Raw genomic sequence first — 18,021 nt, forward strand, 5'->3', positions numbered from 1 at the left:
AGCACTCTGGAACCATCTGAATTTGGAACGGTCTCCTGAAAATCGTTCCGGTAAGGGTAGCTTGGGTTCTGGAAGCAATGCTGCGGCTCCTTCTCCTAGGCCCGGAACAGGTTCGTTATGAGCCGGGGGAACGACTACTTGAGCAGGGACTGCAGGGGCAACCAAGACTGGAGCAGGGGCACGCAGCTGGTCGCGGATCTCTTGATATCCCTTCTGTACTTCGTCCATGGAAACTCGAAGCTGGGTAACTAGGTCGTACAGGATCTCCACCGGGGTACGAGCTCCACTAGACTCCATTATGGCTGCTCGTTACTGTTAAAGACAGGTCAGAGTTCTCTTCAGTCCCTGTTGACCTTCCCACCGATGGAAGAGACTTTACCCAGTAGTGGAGTCTAGGTGACCACGGGTCTTCACCCACACCCCCTTGAGGGGGATGCAGGACCACACTCCCAGGAGGGGAATGTGGAACTTCGCTGCCTAGTGCCCTACCAGGTCACTACTGGGATCGTCTCAGCAAGTGGTTGGGAGAACAGAGACACAAATAGTGGAGCAGAAGTGGTCCGATGAGATCCGGAAATCCAGGCACACAGAGATCAACACAATCCGGGGTCACAAGCCAAGGGGTCGGGGCAGGCGGAGATCAAGAGTAGTCGGGGTCACAAGCCAGGGGTCAGGGCAGGCGGCAGACAACGGTAATCCAGAAGACAAGCCAAGGATCAGGGCAGGCGGAGATCAGGAGTAGTCGGGGTCACAAGCCGGGGTCACAACAGGAGATCAGATCAGGATATCAGCAGAAACTGGAACAATGGTTCACCAACAGGTTAGCCAACTGATCAGAACGAGCAGCACTGCAGTCAGGGGCAGTGCTGCTTTTATACTGTTGAATTGGCGCCGAAATTAGCGCTCTGCGCATGCGCAGAGCGCGCGTCCCTGTCTGCGCACGCGCGCGCGTGCACATGGCGGTGCGCGCGCAGGCGCCTGTGCGCATGCGCACTGCGCGCAGCGCCAAACGCCGTGCAGGCAGAGGGACTACAAGGACCAGAGAGCCCCCGCGCGTGCGCGCTAGAGGACGACCCCGAGAGCTCCGAGAAGGACCCTGACGGTGAGTCTGACATATGGTTTGGAGTTATCACATACATTAGGAGCACTGGCCCTAGTGCCAAACAGTGCCAAAGAGTTGAATGCTGGGAGCTCTTTTAATCTATAATATATTCCTCGTCTTCCATTTATTTCCCTGCCTAGCTGCTTATCAGAAACACCCTCTGATTACTTGTGTTTACAAGCAGGGCTGAGGAGACTCAGTGATTGGATGTGTAAATAAAAAAAGACAGTGCAGTTGTTAGTATACACCTCAGTGGGAGTGTCTGAAGACTCTAGGAGGAGGGCAGTGAATGAATACACAATGAGCAAGAGAAGGGAGGGGGGACAACAAGAGTCAGGGAGGATATGATCTCAGCATTAGCTTGGCAAGATGGCTACTGCCTAGAATAGGATTTTCTGCTTTTCCTTTATAAAATTCACAGGAATCATTACGTGGATAGCGCAATACACCCGTTATGTAAGTAGAAGTAGTATTTATCTACTTATATATGTGTTTTTTATTTGTAGGTTAGCATGGGTGTCACTTGTTCTTTAATAGGGCCACTGCAGCTTTAAGGCCAAGCTGCAGGGCCGCACAGCACAGCACACAAGTGATCCACCCCCCCCCCCCCCCCCTTTTCTCCCCACCAACAGAGCTTCCTGTTGGTGGGGTCTGATCATCCCCTCCAGTGTTTATTTTATTTTTATAAATATTATTATTATTATTTTTTGTTTATAAAAATGTGTATATTTTTTTTTCATTTTGAATACCCCGCCCACCCATCCCCCGGTGGCCAATCATTGTGATCGGCTGTCATAGGCTTCAGCCTATGACAGCGGATCACTGCCGACACTCTGGAGGGGACAGCTGTGTCACATGGCTGTCCCCAGTACAGCACTGCCTTAGATCGCAGCGCTGTACTGCCCTAATAGACGGCGGTTTCACCGTCTAACAGTCTCCGAGCGGCGATTGCTGCACAGAGACTGAAGGCAGGGCAGAGCTCCGCCCCCCCAAGCAGGAGATGTGCGCGCAGCATGCGCGCGATCTCCTGCTAGTCCCATAGAAGACCGTTCACGCCAATGGGCGTGGAGTGGTCCTAGGGCTGCCGCACTGCTCACGCCAATTGGCGTGGAGCAGTCGGCAACTCAGCTCACACCAGACCCTAAAATGGTCCAATACATGGAACAGACCAAAAGGGACAAACATGTCAACAGATCCTTTGTTAAACATACGGCCCATTTAGATATGTGCTGTCATGTTTATTCCGTTCAGGGTCCATTGTGACAATTGCAGTGACGAAACGCAAAGTCCCTACCTGCTGGATTTATTTATGGACATTAAATGGAAATTGGACATTCCCAATGCAATACCATGTATATTGCATGTCCAATGCACTGGACACAACAGAGACAGTCTGAACAAGGGATAGTGCATTTTACTCATATGTATACGCATGGATTTTAAAATGTTCAATTTTTTTGCGATATTGGTCCTGGAATAAAATGCTAAGCAGGTGCTACTAACATCCACTGCTGTTGCTAAAATTGACTGCACACAATGGGCTTGATTCACTAACCGGCGCTAAGTATTAGCGCCAGAGTGAAAACCCACTTAGTGCCTGAAAAGTAGCTTTGCGGGCAGTAATAGCCGCACAAAGCTACATTGCGCTCAGGCCAGTGCAGTGCGGGCGCAGCCGGTAATAGTGCGCGGTGCGACGATAATGTCGCACCTGCTGCCCTGTAAACGTCGCAATCGGTGCGTCAAAAATGGCGCATCGGGTGCCCCTAAAGCGGCGCACTAACATTTTCGACTATTACCGGCTGTGTGCGCACTGCACTGGGCTGTGCGCACACCACCTAACTCTGTGGTTTGCGCCCACTAGGTCTTAGCGCTGGTTAGTGAATCAGGGCCAATACCAACTAGTTGCTGCTGCACATCTGTGTCATAGTTGTTAGTAACTGCATCAGTTATTAGTAGTAGTTTATTCCCATCTTAGCGGCTGCAACTAGTAGCAGCAACTAGTTTTCCTGTGACATGGTCCTAACCAACACTGACACCCCGGTTTAGTAGGATTGATTACTGAAACTTCACATAGATAAAAGCATGTCAGACTACTCTGGTTTATATTAAAACATCCACAGCGTGTTGAATTAAAACATCATAAGATCAATAAAAGATTAATGTGATATTTCAAATATCACTAACATCACAGACCTACAAAAACACAGCTTGTGCCAGGAAAACCTTATGATATTTATATTTGCTACATACCGTGGGAGAGGCTGGAAGTGGTCATAGGGCATTATCTCCTTAAATCCATCACTATAAAAACATACAAGAAAAGCAAGTTGAATGTCATATAAAACAAAAATGATCATTACAAATACCATACGCCAACATTGCCCAGGCATAGATCATTACCTCCCTATGATCGAATGCAGACTAAACTAATTATGATGGTCTGTTCATTCTGTACATTCATATTTAAAGATAAACACTGTAAAACTTATTTTTTTATATAATACTAGGACCGAGCAAAACACAGCTATTATACAAATCAAACAATCAAATAGTTGATTTCAGCCACTAACCTGCACAAGAAAAGCAGGAAAGCCATTAACTGAACAAATGTGCAAGCATATGTTTAACCACTTGAGGACCGCAGTGTTAAACCACCCCTAGTGACCAGGACATTTTTTACTAAAATAGCCACTGTAGCTTTAAGGCCTAGCTGTAGGGCCGTACAACTCAGCACACAAGTGATTCCCCTTTTCTCCCCACCAACAAAGCTCTCTGTTGGTGGGGTCTGATCGCTCCACAGTTGTTTATTTTTTCTTTAATAAATATTTATGTATTTATTTTTTAATAAAATATGCTTTTTTATGTATTTTTTTATTTCCCCCTCCGCCAGCCAATCAGCGTGATTGGCTGTCATAGGCTTCAGCCTATGACAGCCAATCACTCCCCAGCCTATGAAGGGGGCAGCCGTGTCACACGGCTGTCCCCAGTACAGCGCTGCCTTAGATCGCAGCGCTATACGGGGTAATTAGACAGCGGTTTCGCCATGTAACAGTCTCTGAGCAGCAATCGCCGCTGGAAGACTGAAGGCGGAGGTCCGCTCCACCTTCCAAGCAGAGATGCACGCGCCTCCTGCTAACTCCATAAAAGGCCGTTCACGCCAATCGGTGTGGAGCGGTCCTGGGGCTGCCGTCGCGTTCACGCTAATCGGCTTGGAGCGGTTGGCAAGAAGTTAAACATATGAACAAGCAAATAATAAAGCAATATGACCAGTGGCATAGCTAAGGAGCTTTGGGCCCCAGTACAAGTTTTACACTGGGTCTCCCAAGCATTCTATACAGAACAATTCATATGGCCCAACAAAACCTGCCAAGGATAGCCACAGTATGAGAAGTGTATGCAGGGGGTGGGGAACATTTTGTTAATGATTACCACTATTTAAAGCATATATAGAAGTGATCATTACCAGCCTACCACCATTAAAAAAGCTAATACTACGGTTGAGGGAGGGCTCCTAGTGGGCTCCTCTGGTCCAAGGGCCACAACCTCTACATCCCCTTACTTAAAACAACTCTGCTGAGGTGGGTGAGTGACTGCAGAGGTTCACTGCACCAAGAATCGAAGGCTTCAAGCTAGCCCTATAGCTGGGGAGAACCATGTACAAGATTAAAATTAAGCTTGCTGTCATGAAAATATAAACAACATATATTTTCATCACCTAGAGTTAATTGCAATGTTTTCTCTGCCTCGCCCATGTGATACTTTTTTTTCCTCCTGGGCATTGAAAGGAAATAATGAAGTCTATAATAGTCAGTCAGTATATGGGTGGAGGGCCTGACAAATTGACATCAAAAGTCCCAAGCTTTAAAGCAGAAGATTGATGGGACCTGTGCTACATTCTGTTAAACCTGCGCAGACACAGGATTCAATGTTCTCTTTCTTGAGAGGAAACAGCAGTCAGTTTGGACGTCTGATCACCCAAATAGAGCATAATTCAGCAAAAATTGTAATGAATGAGATTACAATTTGGATTGACTAAGCAGCCATGCGTGCTTCCCAGCAGACAATAATGTCCAGACAGAGGTGGTCTTACCTCATGGCTTGAAGAAATCTTAAGTGAGAGCTATTTATAATTTGCATTTTCTCAGGAAAACCACATATGTGTCATAAGCACAGGCCCAAAGTGTGTTCAGTGTGGAATTAAGGAAATGATGAAGGAAGTGGAAATATTCTGGAGTGTTTCCTTGGCTGTTATTGTGTCAGGCTCCACTTCCTCCCAGGTTCTAGAATTCCACCAAGATGGGCAGTGTGACAGCCTACACAGCTCCAGCTATTGCGTGCTTACAGCTTATTAACCTAGCCTTTGCCAGGACAGACTGAGGAAGTATGCAGTAGAAATGGAATCAGGCTCATGAATGGGTGTGCAGGCGTGTACCAACCTAGATGGACAAGGATCCATATTGCACTCCTTCAGCTTAGGTTTAGGCTTCTTATTTTCTGGATAGTAATGACAATAGTGATCTGGAACGGTGCGATTATACCGGATATCAGTGCATTCTGCAGAGTTCAGCTGATATCCTGAAAATATGACACAAAATGTAAAAAAAGCATTCAAAATTGGATAATGAGTGCAGGCATTACAACATCTGAAACCATATAAAATGCATTCATCTTGCTCTTGTGTAAGCCAGGAATCTTGCTTATACTCTGCTCAGCTCTGTTATTCTAAGTGCAACCCAGGCCTATCTGGAAGCTGCCATCCCTTTCATGCAGTATATACTGCAAAAGCTATGCAGTCTTAGCTTAGGTTAGGATATGAGGACAGCTGCCTTGACCAATGTCTACAGATCACCTTTAGAAATCCCTCACTGACTGCTATGTTTAGCTGCGACTTCAAATATTATTTCTGATTTTTTTCTTTATCTACTGGATTGCAACTGCATGGCAAATGTCTGGATCTGATTATTTACCTGTATCTTACTATGTGATTCACTGGCACTAGAAATGGTCTGTGAGATGTGACTAATAATTCCAGCTTGTATGCAAATATAATGCAAATTATATATATACATTATATACCTGATACGCTTCCTGTTGATCTTGATTGGCACAACAATTGGCATTCAATTTTCATGCAAGCCAGAATTATTAGCATCTCACTGACCATACGTATCTGTCACCAAGCTACAGATAATTGTCTTTATGCCCTTTTCTAAAAATGTGCTTTTTTTTCCTGGTAGCATACATCCTTCCCATACCCTGTGTATCTAACCTCTCTTCATCTTTCACCAATGCCTCATGATATAATAAGAATGTGTCTTCCCTCAAGGAAAGTAGTACATGCGGAGGAGCCTTCAACCTATCTTGCTTCATTTTACCCTGCAACCTTTCTGATGCTCTTTACTGGCTTGCATTGTCCTGTTTTATGTCTGGATTCCTGGCTTCTGGTAGAGCCCTACACTGTAGCTGTTCCTGTTCTTGCCTTGCCTGTCTTCTCTTCTGTTCTTTGTGCTCTGAAGTCTCAGTCTTTGTCTCATTATTATTTATTTTAGTCATTTATTTAAGTATTTATATAGCGCCAACATATTACGCAGCGCGTATATTATCTTGTCACTAACTGTCCCTCAGAGGGGCTCACAATCTAATCCTACCATAGACATAGGTCTATATCGTGTAGGGAAAGCCAATTAACTTATCTTTATGATTTTGGGATGTGGGAGGAAACCAGAGTGCCCGAAGGAAACCCAAGAAGACACGGGGAAAACATAAAAACTCCTTGCAGATGTTGACCTGGCTGGGATTTGAATTGGGGGCCCAGCAGCTTGGCTAATATTTTCTTTCCTTTGTCTGTCTGACCGTCCTGAGGTATTTCTTGACTGTGCTTCTACTCACCTATATGTTCTCAGCCTCTAGTTTCCACTCTTGATTCCATATTGCTACTTTTTTAACATATAGAATGTGCACTCTAATCATTACAACATACTCAATATTTAGGAAAACTGTCAATTAATACAGGAGAAAGCATGGCTGTCTGACAAAGAGTCTGTGGAGTTTTGCCGAAATTCTCAGAACCTTGTTTCCCCAATATATTAAGGCTCACTGTACGCTAACATTTATTCCAATGCAATGCCAACACAACAAGCTTGGTCTTAGCCAGTCATCCATCCACTGAGTTCAGGAACTGGCTCCAAACACAGCCGAATAGGACTGTGCAGGTAAAAAAAATGAAGTGCAGGATAACAACCCATTCAACTTGCTTCTCATATTTATTCAAAGTGCTTCAGAAATGCAGATTAAAGAATAAGAAAATAAAATGAATTTAAAAAATCATTTTTCAATAACCCTTAGGGCTTGTTTCCACATAACGCGCTTTCCGGCGCACATATGGAAACGCGATCGCAGGGAAAGCATTCAGTGCATAGACTGCACTGTCTGCTGTTTCCATTTATGCAGTGATTCACTTTTGAATTGCAGCGCATGGTTGCCTGCATTTTGGGGGATTGCACCCGTGATCCCATTCAGTATAATGAATGGGATTGCAAGCTCCGCCCCCCGGGAGTGACGATCTACACAGAGCCACACGGCAATGCGTTGCAGTGGAAAGAGCTTTAAGGGCTGGAGCACACTTCTGTACATTTTTTTCAGCAGTGTGTGTCAGTCTAGAACATTGATGTGTTGCTAGAAAAGGTACAGACCCTAAAGAAGTACTTCTGGATGTGCTGAATAAGGCTGGGCGGAAAACCATGCTTTTTCTGCTGCATGTCTTTCGGTGTCTTTTTCCTGCGTTTACATTTTTCATGTGATTTGTTCTGTTCAAAGCTGTTTACGTTCGGCCATTGCACAGGTGTGACACCAGCAATTGCATTTTTACGGTAATCCTTGTGTGATGGCCAGGTGATAAGTCTCTTGCACACTGCTAAAAACGACTTATTGCGTTGAATAGGATGTGGCCCATTAATCTGTTTCTCTATGCATATCCTGGATCATTCTTAAGGTCCAATTTCTAGCGAAAAATCGTTTGAGCGATCAGAAATTCTGATCGGATGAAAAATCGTTGACTACACCAACAACAGACCAATCTTTGCTTCCTATCTATCACAACCAACAAGGAAATCCAAATTTTGGTTTGACAAAAATCCAATTGGACGAATGAGATTATTTACAACCAATCCGATCAGAATTTCTGATTGTTTGAACGATTTTTCGCTAGAAATTGGACCATTAGTGGCCACCTTAATAAGCCAATCAACTAGTAGGTTGGAGTGTGTTTAAAGCTTGTGCAGCTTTTTTTAAAAATGTATATATTGTGAATGTTACTCCTACAGAATTCCTATCCAATGACACTTCATGGAATTTGCCTTTACAGCTTATTATAATTTTGACGACTTACCTGTCATACAGAGGTAGTAAGAAATGAAAATATGATGAGAAATGTTTAATGTAATACATATGGACCTGTGAGGCAATACGGTTTTGTAATTGCCAAGCGTTTGTCACATTCATAGGGAATGTGTCTAATGAACCTATCATCTAGTATTCTGTCATGTCTTAAGCACACCACCTAATTAGTACGAGCAACTCCTGCGCTCTGCACTGATGTGACACTGTAAAGTCTACTGACGTCAAACAGTTACAGCACAATCCCCATTCATGAATCAAGCTGCATGAACTAAGCCCCTGCATAATGCAAGGTGAACACTGCAATGTGAAACAAATTACCACACACACTGATTACAAGAGTTTTACACCATGCTTGGATAACTCTCCGTTTCCATCATTTTAACCATTTTTTTTCCTTGGGTGGGGTGTGGTGGGGTGACATGGTCCTAAATGTTACAGACATACAATATACATGGAAATATGTCCAACTTGTTCAGCTGTTGCATGATGTTAAAATAAATGTTTCCCAGTTACTCACCTCCCCCACAGGTTACAGTGCATGGAAAGAAGTCTGTCTGCCTCCACTGGTGACTAATAGGTTGGTAGAAGAAGAACTGCACAACGCTGTCTTTGGGGGACACGTACCTGGTCTGGGAGAAGGCATTATTTGTCAGTCATTTCAACAATGAAATAATAAATATATTATAGAACATTTAAAGTAAAAGCAAAATTAATGGGATAAAATCCAAGACCCTCAAATTGTAATTAATTTATGTATCATTCAACATTACCTTCAAGAGACAAATGGACATAGGTGTTTGCTCTTAATATTTACATTCCTTGCTTCTTATGAAACATCCTTGCAGATGTTGGGATTCGAACCAGGGACCCAGTGCTGCAAGGCCAGAGCACTAACCACTACGCCACCGTGCTGTACATGCAAAAAGGGCGCCCAGAAATTTGAGCGATCGGCTAGTAGAATATCAATAAATATACCAGTATCCTACTTCAATGTCGGTTCATGATACCTTATTCTCCTAAAGCTAAACAGAACCCTACTCTCACACAGAACTCTCCCACTACCTATGTCTAACAATAACCACCCCATCCACTGATGCCTATCCCTAACCCCCCAACGATGCCTAACCTTAACCACCACCCCAAACTGATGCCTAACCCTAACAAACCCTTTCTCTGATTCCTGAACCTTACCTTTAACCTTCCCCCACGAACGCCTAACCTCAGAGTCCCCCCTCCCCCAGGACGCCTAACCTTAACTGCCCCTCAACCCCCCCAGGCTGCAAACCAGAGGGACAAGAAGAGTGAAATTTAATTTCTGTAAAATTCTAAATATTGTTTCTAGAAGTTACTAAATATCATTTATAGCACATAGGGCAGACCTCGCCATGCATTAATTATCAGGTGCCGGGGCGCCCAAATTTCCTGCTAGAAACTATATTTACATGGGTGCCTACGGTGGTGGCCAAACTTCCGCAGCTCTCCGGTGCCCAAATTTCCTGCTTTCCGCTCTCAGATTATTCTTTGAGCACTAATTTCAGTAGATATGATGGCACAAACATAGCAGGGGCTTTTTCTTTACAGGATTCAGTGACTATACACAGAAGAGAGAGAATCTTTTTCACTGTAGAACTCTTTGAATGAACATGATGAAATACCACATCTATGCAATGGCATCTCCCAGCACTGCTGTATTCTGAGCTGGGTGGACTTGTAATTTTTATACAGATGACATTACAAAAGCATAATTATATGGTCAATAAAGAGTAATTTAAAGCAAACCTATGAGTTTTCTAAACCTAGAAAAACAAATACTGCCAGAATGATGATGTTTTTGGGAACCCCTCTGTCCCATTTTTGCTGCTCCACACACTCTCTGTTCTTATTTGATCTAAAACCAATTTTTTAAAAACGTGGTTTTATTTGTGGCCGCGACCCAGGAACTACTTTCAGGTTTGCAGCCATCTTTCCAGATAAAATCACATTTTATAATCTGATTTTAAATCAGAAGAACAGCGGGGAGCAATGAAGATAGGACAGAGGTGGTCCTGGAGAGATCAGGATTCTGGTAGGCTGCTTTTCTCAGCATGCAAACAAGAGTATGGCTGAAGGAGGTACCACATACTTTTACATTTTCCCTGTGACTTCTCATTCCTCAGATATTCCTCAGAGGAATGGGTCTTTATACTCTGAGGATGGGTCCACAAATTTAAGGAACCCTGTAGCTGAGTATACAAGGGATTTGGGGGTTACACTGCTAGGTTAACTGTGAGGGGATGGTTGGGTAGGGACGGTTGGTAGGATATTGCTGGCAGCAAAAGCACCACTTCCATCATCACTATTTTTTTTAAAATTGAGTTTTATGGAATTTAAATGATTATTTGTTTGAGGCATGTTTTTCTTATTCTACTTTCTTCTAATTGCATATATATTATTACATAGCTATATGAAATGTTTACAAAAAATCCTTCAATAAACTGCAGGTTACCTATCTAGTGCTCCTTCCTGAATGTTGATTCTAGTAACCGCACAGTACTTCAGAATGTTATGAGTGTAACCAGACCTAAGCCCAGACATCAATCTGAATGTATACACTCCAGTGCCAAGAATTTTGAGTAAATAGTTTCTTTATTAAACATCAAAAGAAAGCCCATGCTTCAACAATATTTCTGCGTCACGCAATAAAATGAAAAAAAAAATAATAATAATAAAAATTGGAAGTGATAGTAACAATTGGAAAATGTTTCTCAAGGATTGGAAAATTGTGCTTTCCTTTTAATAGTTAGGCTGTAATTAAGAATTACACATAGAAAAGCATTTAATTTACTATGGAGGATAATGCACATACGTCCAAACAGGTTTGCCAGATATATCCTTTCCAAGGTACCTCTAGAGACAATTTTGGAAACCTTTATGCTCAGAGAACCTAATTTAGTTCCTAATTAGAAGCTGTAAAAAAAAAGTTTATGGAAATATGGCAAAGGAGCTCAGTATATTTGTAGGAAAATACAAGAAAACGTAATGTAAGGAAGTAAGGAAGACTCACCATAGTAGACTGCATCCTTGAATTAAAGTCACTCCTTAGGGTACTATACACCCTTTGTTATATTTTTAACTGTACTTTAAAAGTAAAATGTTATAACTTTCGTGAATTAAAAAGATTTAATTTTAATTTTGACAGGCTAGTCTCGGCTAGAGTAAAGAGCAGTGCTGGCAATCAAAGTGCCCCAACTCAGGCCTCTGAATGACGGAGTGTTTATTAAGATAATTAGTTGAGGAATATGTACACTTGTAAGTACTTGTCCCAATGTTATAGAAAAAAACTAGTTGAAAGCATTACCTATGAACAGAAGTGGGACTTTCATAGCTCGTGGCCTGCAGTTTGTCAGTGTTTATGGCCTGTACTTTCTGAAGAGCACGTGACAATTTGTATTTTAACACTTTTTACAAATAGGCCCCGCTGGCTTCCCTAGTGTGCAGGTGTATACTTATGTAGAATAAAATGGAAAAATTACCCTAGGGTTGTTTTTTTAGAAAAGTGCACTCAATCTTCCTGAAGTCAAACACAGCTGAAAATAACTGCATGGTTATCAAGCAGGGAGTATAATGGGGGTGTAACTTGCACAGCCCCGCCTCCCGCAAATTCGGCAGGCGGTTCCCCCCCAACCACCACCAGCCCCCCACGCACTTGTGCAGAGCAAAGGCTGCTGCATATACCTAATTACGTCTAGATATGTACTCTTCATTACTCCTTGTAGCTGCTGCGTGCAGCCTATTAGCTTGTGGCTCTCCTGACACTGCATGTCATGTGATGGGAAGTCACAAGCTAATAGGCTGCATGACATGGCTACATGGAGTAGTGAAGAGGATCTGTCTCACCGGTATTAGGTAAAGTAAACAGTTCACTGCAGCTGCCGCTGCTCTGCATGGTTTTGGAGGTGTTGGGGGGAGAAGAGGAGTTTGGATGGTGGGAGTGAGCACACACAAGGAGCTGCCACTGCTGTGCCCCTGAGGCTCGTTTCACATCTAACAATGCGTGCAAGAGCCGCTCTCCTGCACGCGTTGACTAGCCTGTGGCTGTCATCGGGAATCTGCGGTGCGACGCTGAGTAGCGGCGGTAGTATCAATTAACCCGATGGGAAAACGCAGATTCCTGACGATAAAATGTGCCTGGGTGCGTCGTACCGCAACGCATTGAAACACAGCGTCGGGTGTGAAAGGTAAAATGAAAGTCTATGGACTTTCCTTTTACCTTGGTTAACGCAAAGTATAGACTTTGCGTTAAAACGCTGAAAAAGGGCTCTGGTGTGAAAGAGCCCTTAGCCTTTCGGCCCCCTGCGACAGGCCTCGCGGGGGCTACTGTTACGCCAGTGGGAGCTACATATTGGAACTCCTAAAAACATTTAGTTACCTTAATGATGAAATCAGCTCGAAGTGGACCTGGCATTTTCAAAATTTCTCTTTCAGATCCTTTCTGAAATTCCACTGTTGTGTTTTCTATAGTGTAGCTCCCAGGTGAGATAAAGCTGTGCTCCCCAGTTTCCCCTTGCAAAGTTTTTGACTCGATGACTAAAAAAAATTAGTTAAAAACAGTAAAACAAGAGTGCACAAAATAGAAGAAACACACATAAAAATATCCTCTGTCTTTTAATAAATACACTAGACATGATTAAACTATAGGTAACCCTTGAGAAACGAAGTAGACAAGTGAGCACAATCTGACTGCCAAAACACATGAGGAGTGTATTCATACAATTATAATTAAAATGCAACACTTATCACAAGTGATATTCAAGAACATCAGACACCATCACGTTGAAGTCAATGCTAATTGTTCATGTCAGTGTTGTTTAACAGCGTTGTGGGATGTTGGTATTTATGCTTTGTGTACTGTTATGTGTATGCCAAAGCACAATGGAACACCTATGGCAATGCACTGCAGTGCTGCACATGACCATTTTATATAGTAGTGTGAATGTGCCCCAAAAGCTTGATTGCACCATGTGCAGTACTGTCTTATACAATACGCTGGTGTGCAATCTACAAGGACATTAAAAAGACCAAAACAAGTTTTTTTAACTGTCACACTAAAGCGCCATAATTGTTGTGTAGAGTTATCACCCATCTGGATACATTTTTGCATGCTTCACTTATCCAATGTAAGGGGTTAGCGCTGCAGTGAAGATCAATGCAGTAGGGTGCATAGCAGTATAGGAGATACTTATTGCATTCAGTTTTTATCCTGGGTATTCTCCTAGGTGATATTTTCACACCCATATGAAATTAACTTTTTCTCCTGAATTTTCTCCTATGTGATATTTTCAGCATTTTTAATAAATTCCCTTTTATGTCACCAGCGAGCAAGAAAATACTTAACCACTTGCCGACCGCCTTAAGCCGATGGGCGGCGGCAAGGGCTGTGCCAAACGTCCGCAATACGCCGGCGGCGGGGGTGGTTATGCGGCGATCGCGTCATTCGTGACGCGATCAGCCGCCGGCGACTGGCTCCGCTTCCCTCACGCTGTAACCCGCCGGCCATTCGGAAGCGCCGGCGGGTTACTAGCACCTGGATCGCCGCATGGATTACGTATAATAGGCTTTGTAATGTATACAAAGCCTATTATACAGGCTGCCTCCTGCCCTGGTGGTCCCAGTGTCCGAGGGACCACCAGGGCAGGCTGCAGCCACCCTATGTCGCACCCAAGCACACTGATTTCCCCCCCCTGCCCCCTGATCGCCCACAGCACCCCTCAGACCCCCCCCCCCTGCCCACCCCCCAGACCACTGTTTGCACCCAGTCACCCCCCAATCACTCCCTGTCACTATCTGTCAACGCTATTATTTTTTTTAACCCCAAACTGCCCCCTGCTCCCTCCTGATCACCCCCCACCCCTCAGATTCTCCCCAGACCCCCCCCCACAGCCCCCCCCCCCCGTGTACTGTATGCCTCTATCCCCCTGTAATAACCCACTGATCACCTGTCAATCACCTGTCAATCACCCATCAATCACCCCATGTCACTGCCACCCATCAATCAGCCCCTAACCTGCCACTTGCGGGCAATCTGATCACCCACCCACACCAATAGATCGCCCGCAAATCCGACATCAGATCACCTCCCAAGTGCAGTGTTTACATCTGTTCTCTCCTTTAAACACCCACTAATTACCCATCAATCACCCATCAATCACCCCCTATCACCACCTGTCACTGTTACCCATAAGATTAGACCCTAATCTTCCCCCTGCGGGCACCCAATCATCCAGCCACACGCTCAGATTGCCCTCAGACCCCCCCCCCCCCTTATCAATTCGCCAGTGCATTATTTACATCTGTTCTTCCCTGTAATAACCCACTGATCACCTGTCAATCACCCATCAATCACCCCCTGTCACTGCCACCCATCAATCAGCCCCTAACCTTCCACTTGCGGGCAATCTGATCACCCACCCACACCAACAGATCGCCCGCAGATTCGACGTCAGATCACCTCCCAAGTGCAGTGTTTACATCTGTTCTCTACCCTAAACACCCACTAATTTCCCATCAATCACCCATCAATCACCCCCTATCACCACCTATCACTGTTACCCATCAGATTAGTCCCTAATCTGCCCCTAGGGCACCCAATCACCCGCCCACACCCTCAGAACGCCCTCAGACCCCAGCCCTGATCACCTCGCCAGTGCATTGCTTGCATCTATTTCCCCCCTCTAATCACACCTTGAGACACCCATCAATCACCACCTGTCACCCCCTAGCACACCTACCCATCAGATCAGGCCCTAATTTGCCCGGTGTGGGCTCCTGATCACTCAGCCAAACCCTCATATCTCTCTCAGACCCCCTTCCGATCACCTCCCTAGTGCATTGATTGCATCTATTTTCCCCTCTAACCACCCCCTGAGACACCCATCAATCACCTCCTGTCACCCCCCTAGCACTCCTATCCATCAGATCAGGCCCAATACAACCTGTCATCTAAGAGGCCACCCTGCTTATGCCCGGTTCCACAAAATTTGCCCCCTCATAGACCACCTGTCATCAAAATTTGCAGATGCTTATACCCCTAAACAGTCATTTTGAGAAATTTGGTTTCCAGACTACTCACGGTTTTGGGCCCCTAAAATGCCAGGGCAGAATTGATTTTTATTGTTTTTTTTCACAAAGTGTCATTTTTCACTAACTTGTGACAAAAAATAAAATCTTCTATGAACTCACCATACACCTAACAGAATACCTTGGGGTGTCTTCTTTCTAAAATGGGGTCACTTGTGAGGTTCCTATACTGCCCTGGCATTTTAGGGGCCCTAAACCATGAGGAGTAGTCTAGAAAACAAATGCCTCAAAATGAACTGTGAATAGGACGTTGGGCCCCTTAGCGCACCTAGGCTGCAAAAAAGTGTCACACATGTGGTATCGCCGTACTCAGGACAAGTAGTATAATGTGTTTTGTGGTGTATTTTTACACATACCCATGCTGGGTGGGAGAAATCTCTCTGTAAATGGACAATTGTGTGTAAAAAAAATCAAAAATGTGTCATTTACAGAGATATTTCTCCCACCCAGCATGGTTATATGTAAAAATCCACCACAAAACACATTATACTACTTCTCCTGAGTACGGCGATACCACATGTGTGACACTTTTTTGCAGCCTAACTGCGCTAAGGGGCCCAAAGTCCAATGAGTACCTTTAGGATTTCACAGGTCATTTTGCGACATTTGGTTTCAAGACTACTCCTCACGGTTTAGGGCCCCTAAAATGCCAGGGCAGTATAGGAACCCCACAAATGACCCCATTTTAGAAAGAAGACACCACAAGGTATTCTGTTAGGAGTATAGTGAGTTCATAGAAGATTTTATTTTTTGTCACAAGTTAGCGGAAAATGACACTTTGTGAAAAAAAACAATTAAAAACAATTTCCGCTAACTTGTGACAAAAAAAAAAAATCTTCTATGAACTCACCATACTCCTAACAGAATACCTTGGGGTGTCTTCTTTCTAAAATGGGGTCATTTGTGGGGTTCCTATACTGCCCTGGCATTTTAGGGGCCCTAAACCGTGAGAAGTAGTCTTGAAACCAAATGTCGCAAATGACCTGTGAAATCCTAAAGCTACTCATTGGACTTTGGGCCCCTTAGCGCAGTTAGGGTGCAAAAAAGTGACACACATGTGGTATCGCCGTACTCAGGAGAAGTATTATAATGTGTTTTGGGGTGTATTTTTACACATACCCATGCTGAGTGGGAGAAATATCTCTGTAAATAGACAATTGTGTGTAAAAAAAATCAAAAAATTGTCATTTGCGGAAATATTTCTCCCACCCAGCATGGGTATGTGTAAAAATACACCCCAAAACACATTATACTACTTCTCCTGAGTACCACAATACCACATGTGTGGCACTTTTTTGCAGCCTAACTGCGCTAAGGGGCCTTAAGTCCAATGAGCACCTTTAGGCTTTACAGGGGTGCTTACAATTAGGCACCCCCCAAAATGCCAGGACAGTGAACACACCCCACAAATGACCCCATTTTGGAAAGTAGACACTTCAAGGTATTCAGAGAGGTGCATAGTGAGTCCGTGACAGATTTCATTTTTTTTTTGTTGCAAGTTAGAAGAAATGGAAACTTTTTTTTTTTGTCACAAAGTGTCATTTTCCGCTAACTTGTGACAAAAAATAAAATCTTCTATGAACTCACCATGCCTCTCACTGAATACTTTGTGATGTCTTCGTTCCAAAATGGGCTCATTTGGGGGGTATTTATACTATCCTGGAATTTTAGCACCTCATGAAACATGGCAGGTAGTCAGAAAGTCAGAGATGCTTCAAAATGGGAAAATTCACTTTTGGCACCATAGTTTGTAAACGCTATAACTTTTACCCAATCTAATAAATACACACTGAATGTTTTTTTTTTATCAAAGACATGTAGCAGAATAGCTTTCGCACTCAAATGTATAGGAAATTTTACTTTATTTGAAAAATGTCAGCACAGAAAGTTGAAAAAGTCATTTTTTTGACAAAATTCATGTCTTTTTTGATGAATATAATAAAAACTAAAACTCGCAGCAGCAATCAAATAGCACCAAAAGAAAGCTGTATTAGTGACAAGAAAAGGAGGTAAAATTCATTTAGGTGGTAGGTTGTATGACCGAGCAATAAACCGTGAAAGCTGCAGTGGTCTGAATGGAAAAAAAGGCTCTGGTCCTTAAGGGGCAAAAAGACTGTGGTCCTCAAGTGGTTAAAAGTTGTTTTAAACAAAAGATGAAAAATGAAACTATATGCCCTTATTCAATTCACTTTTTTCTTAGGAAAAAACATTTTCATCATCAGTTTAAAGTAATTTTTCAGCAATCTGCAATTGAAAAAGTACCAAAATCTAGGTGAATAATTACTGTCAAAATTATTCTGAGTATTTGCTTTCTTTCTGGAGTTTTAAAAGGCATTTTATTGATATCCACAATTGTGAATAACTGTCAGTCAGCAGGAAGGAATGGATTCAGTTGACAGAAAATG

At 43.5% G+C, this 18,021-nt stretch overlaps 1 protein-coding gene across 5 annotated transcripts in view; it reads right to left on the bottom strand.

The window, feature by feature from the left end:
* ADAMTSL3 (ADAMTS like 3) overlaps window positions 1-18,021 on the bottom strand; it is a 697,881-nt gene that overhangs the window by 206,838 nt on the left and 473,022 nt on the right. For all 5 annotated transcript variants that reach the window (XR_011030288.1, XM_068275326.1, XM_068275328.1 and 2 more), the window contains 4 exons: window positions 12,909-13,066; window positions 9,018-9,129; window positions 5,539-5,677; window positions 3,353-3,403 (listed from right to left, as the gene is read on the bottom strand). Coding sequence is in view for 4 of the 5 variants with exons in the window: in XM_068275326.1 (XP_068131427.1) it covers window positions 3,353-3,403; window positions 5,539-5,677; window positions 9,018-9,129; window positions 12,909-13,066 (460 nt within the window). In the remaining variant the exon portion in view is untranslated. The remainder of the gene's footprint in view (window positions 1-3,352; window positions 3,404-5,538; window positions 5,678-9,017; window positions 9,130-12,908; window positions 13,067-18,021) is intronic.

The sequence above is a fragment of the Hyperolius riggenbachi genome, chromosome 3, assembly GCF_040937935.1.
Source record: "Hyperolius riggenbachi isolate aHypRig1 chromosome 3, aHypRig1.pri, whole genome shotgun sequence".
Taxonomy (NCBI): Eukaryota; Metazoa; Chordata; class Amphibia; order Anura; family Hyperoliidae; genus Hyperolius; species Hyperolius riggenbachi.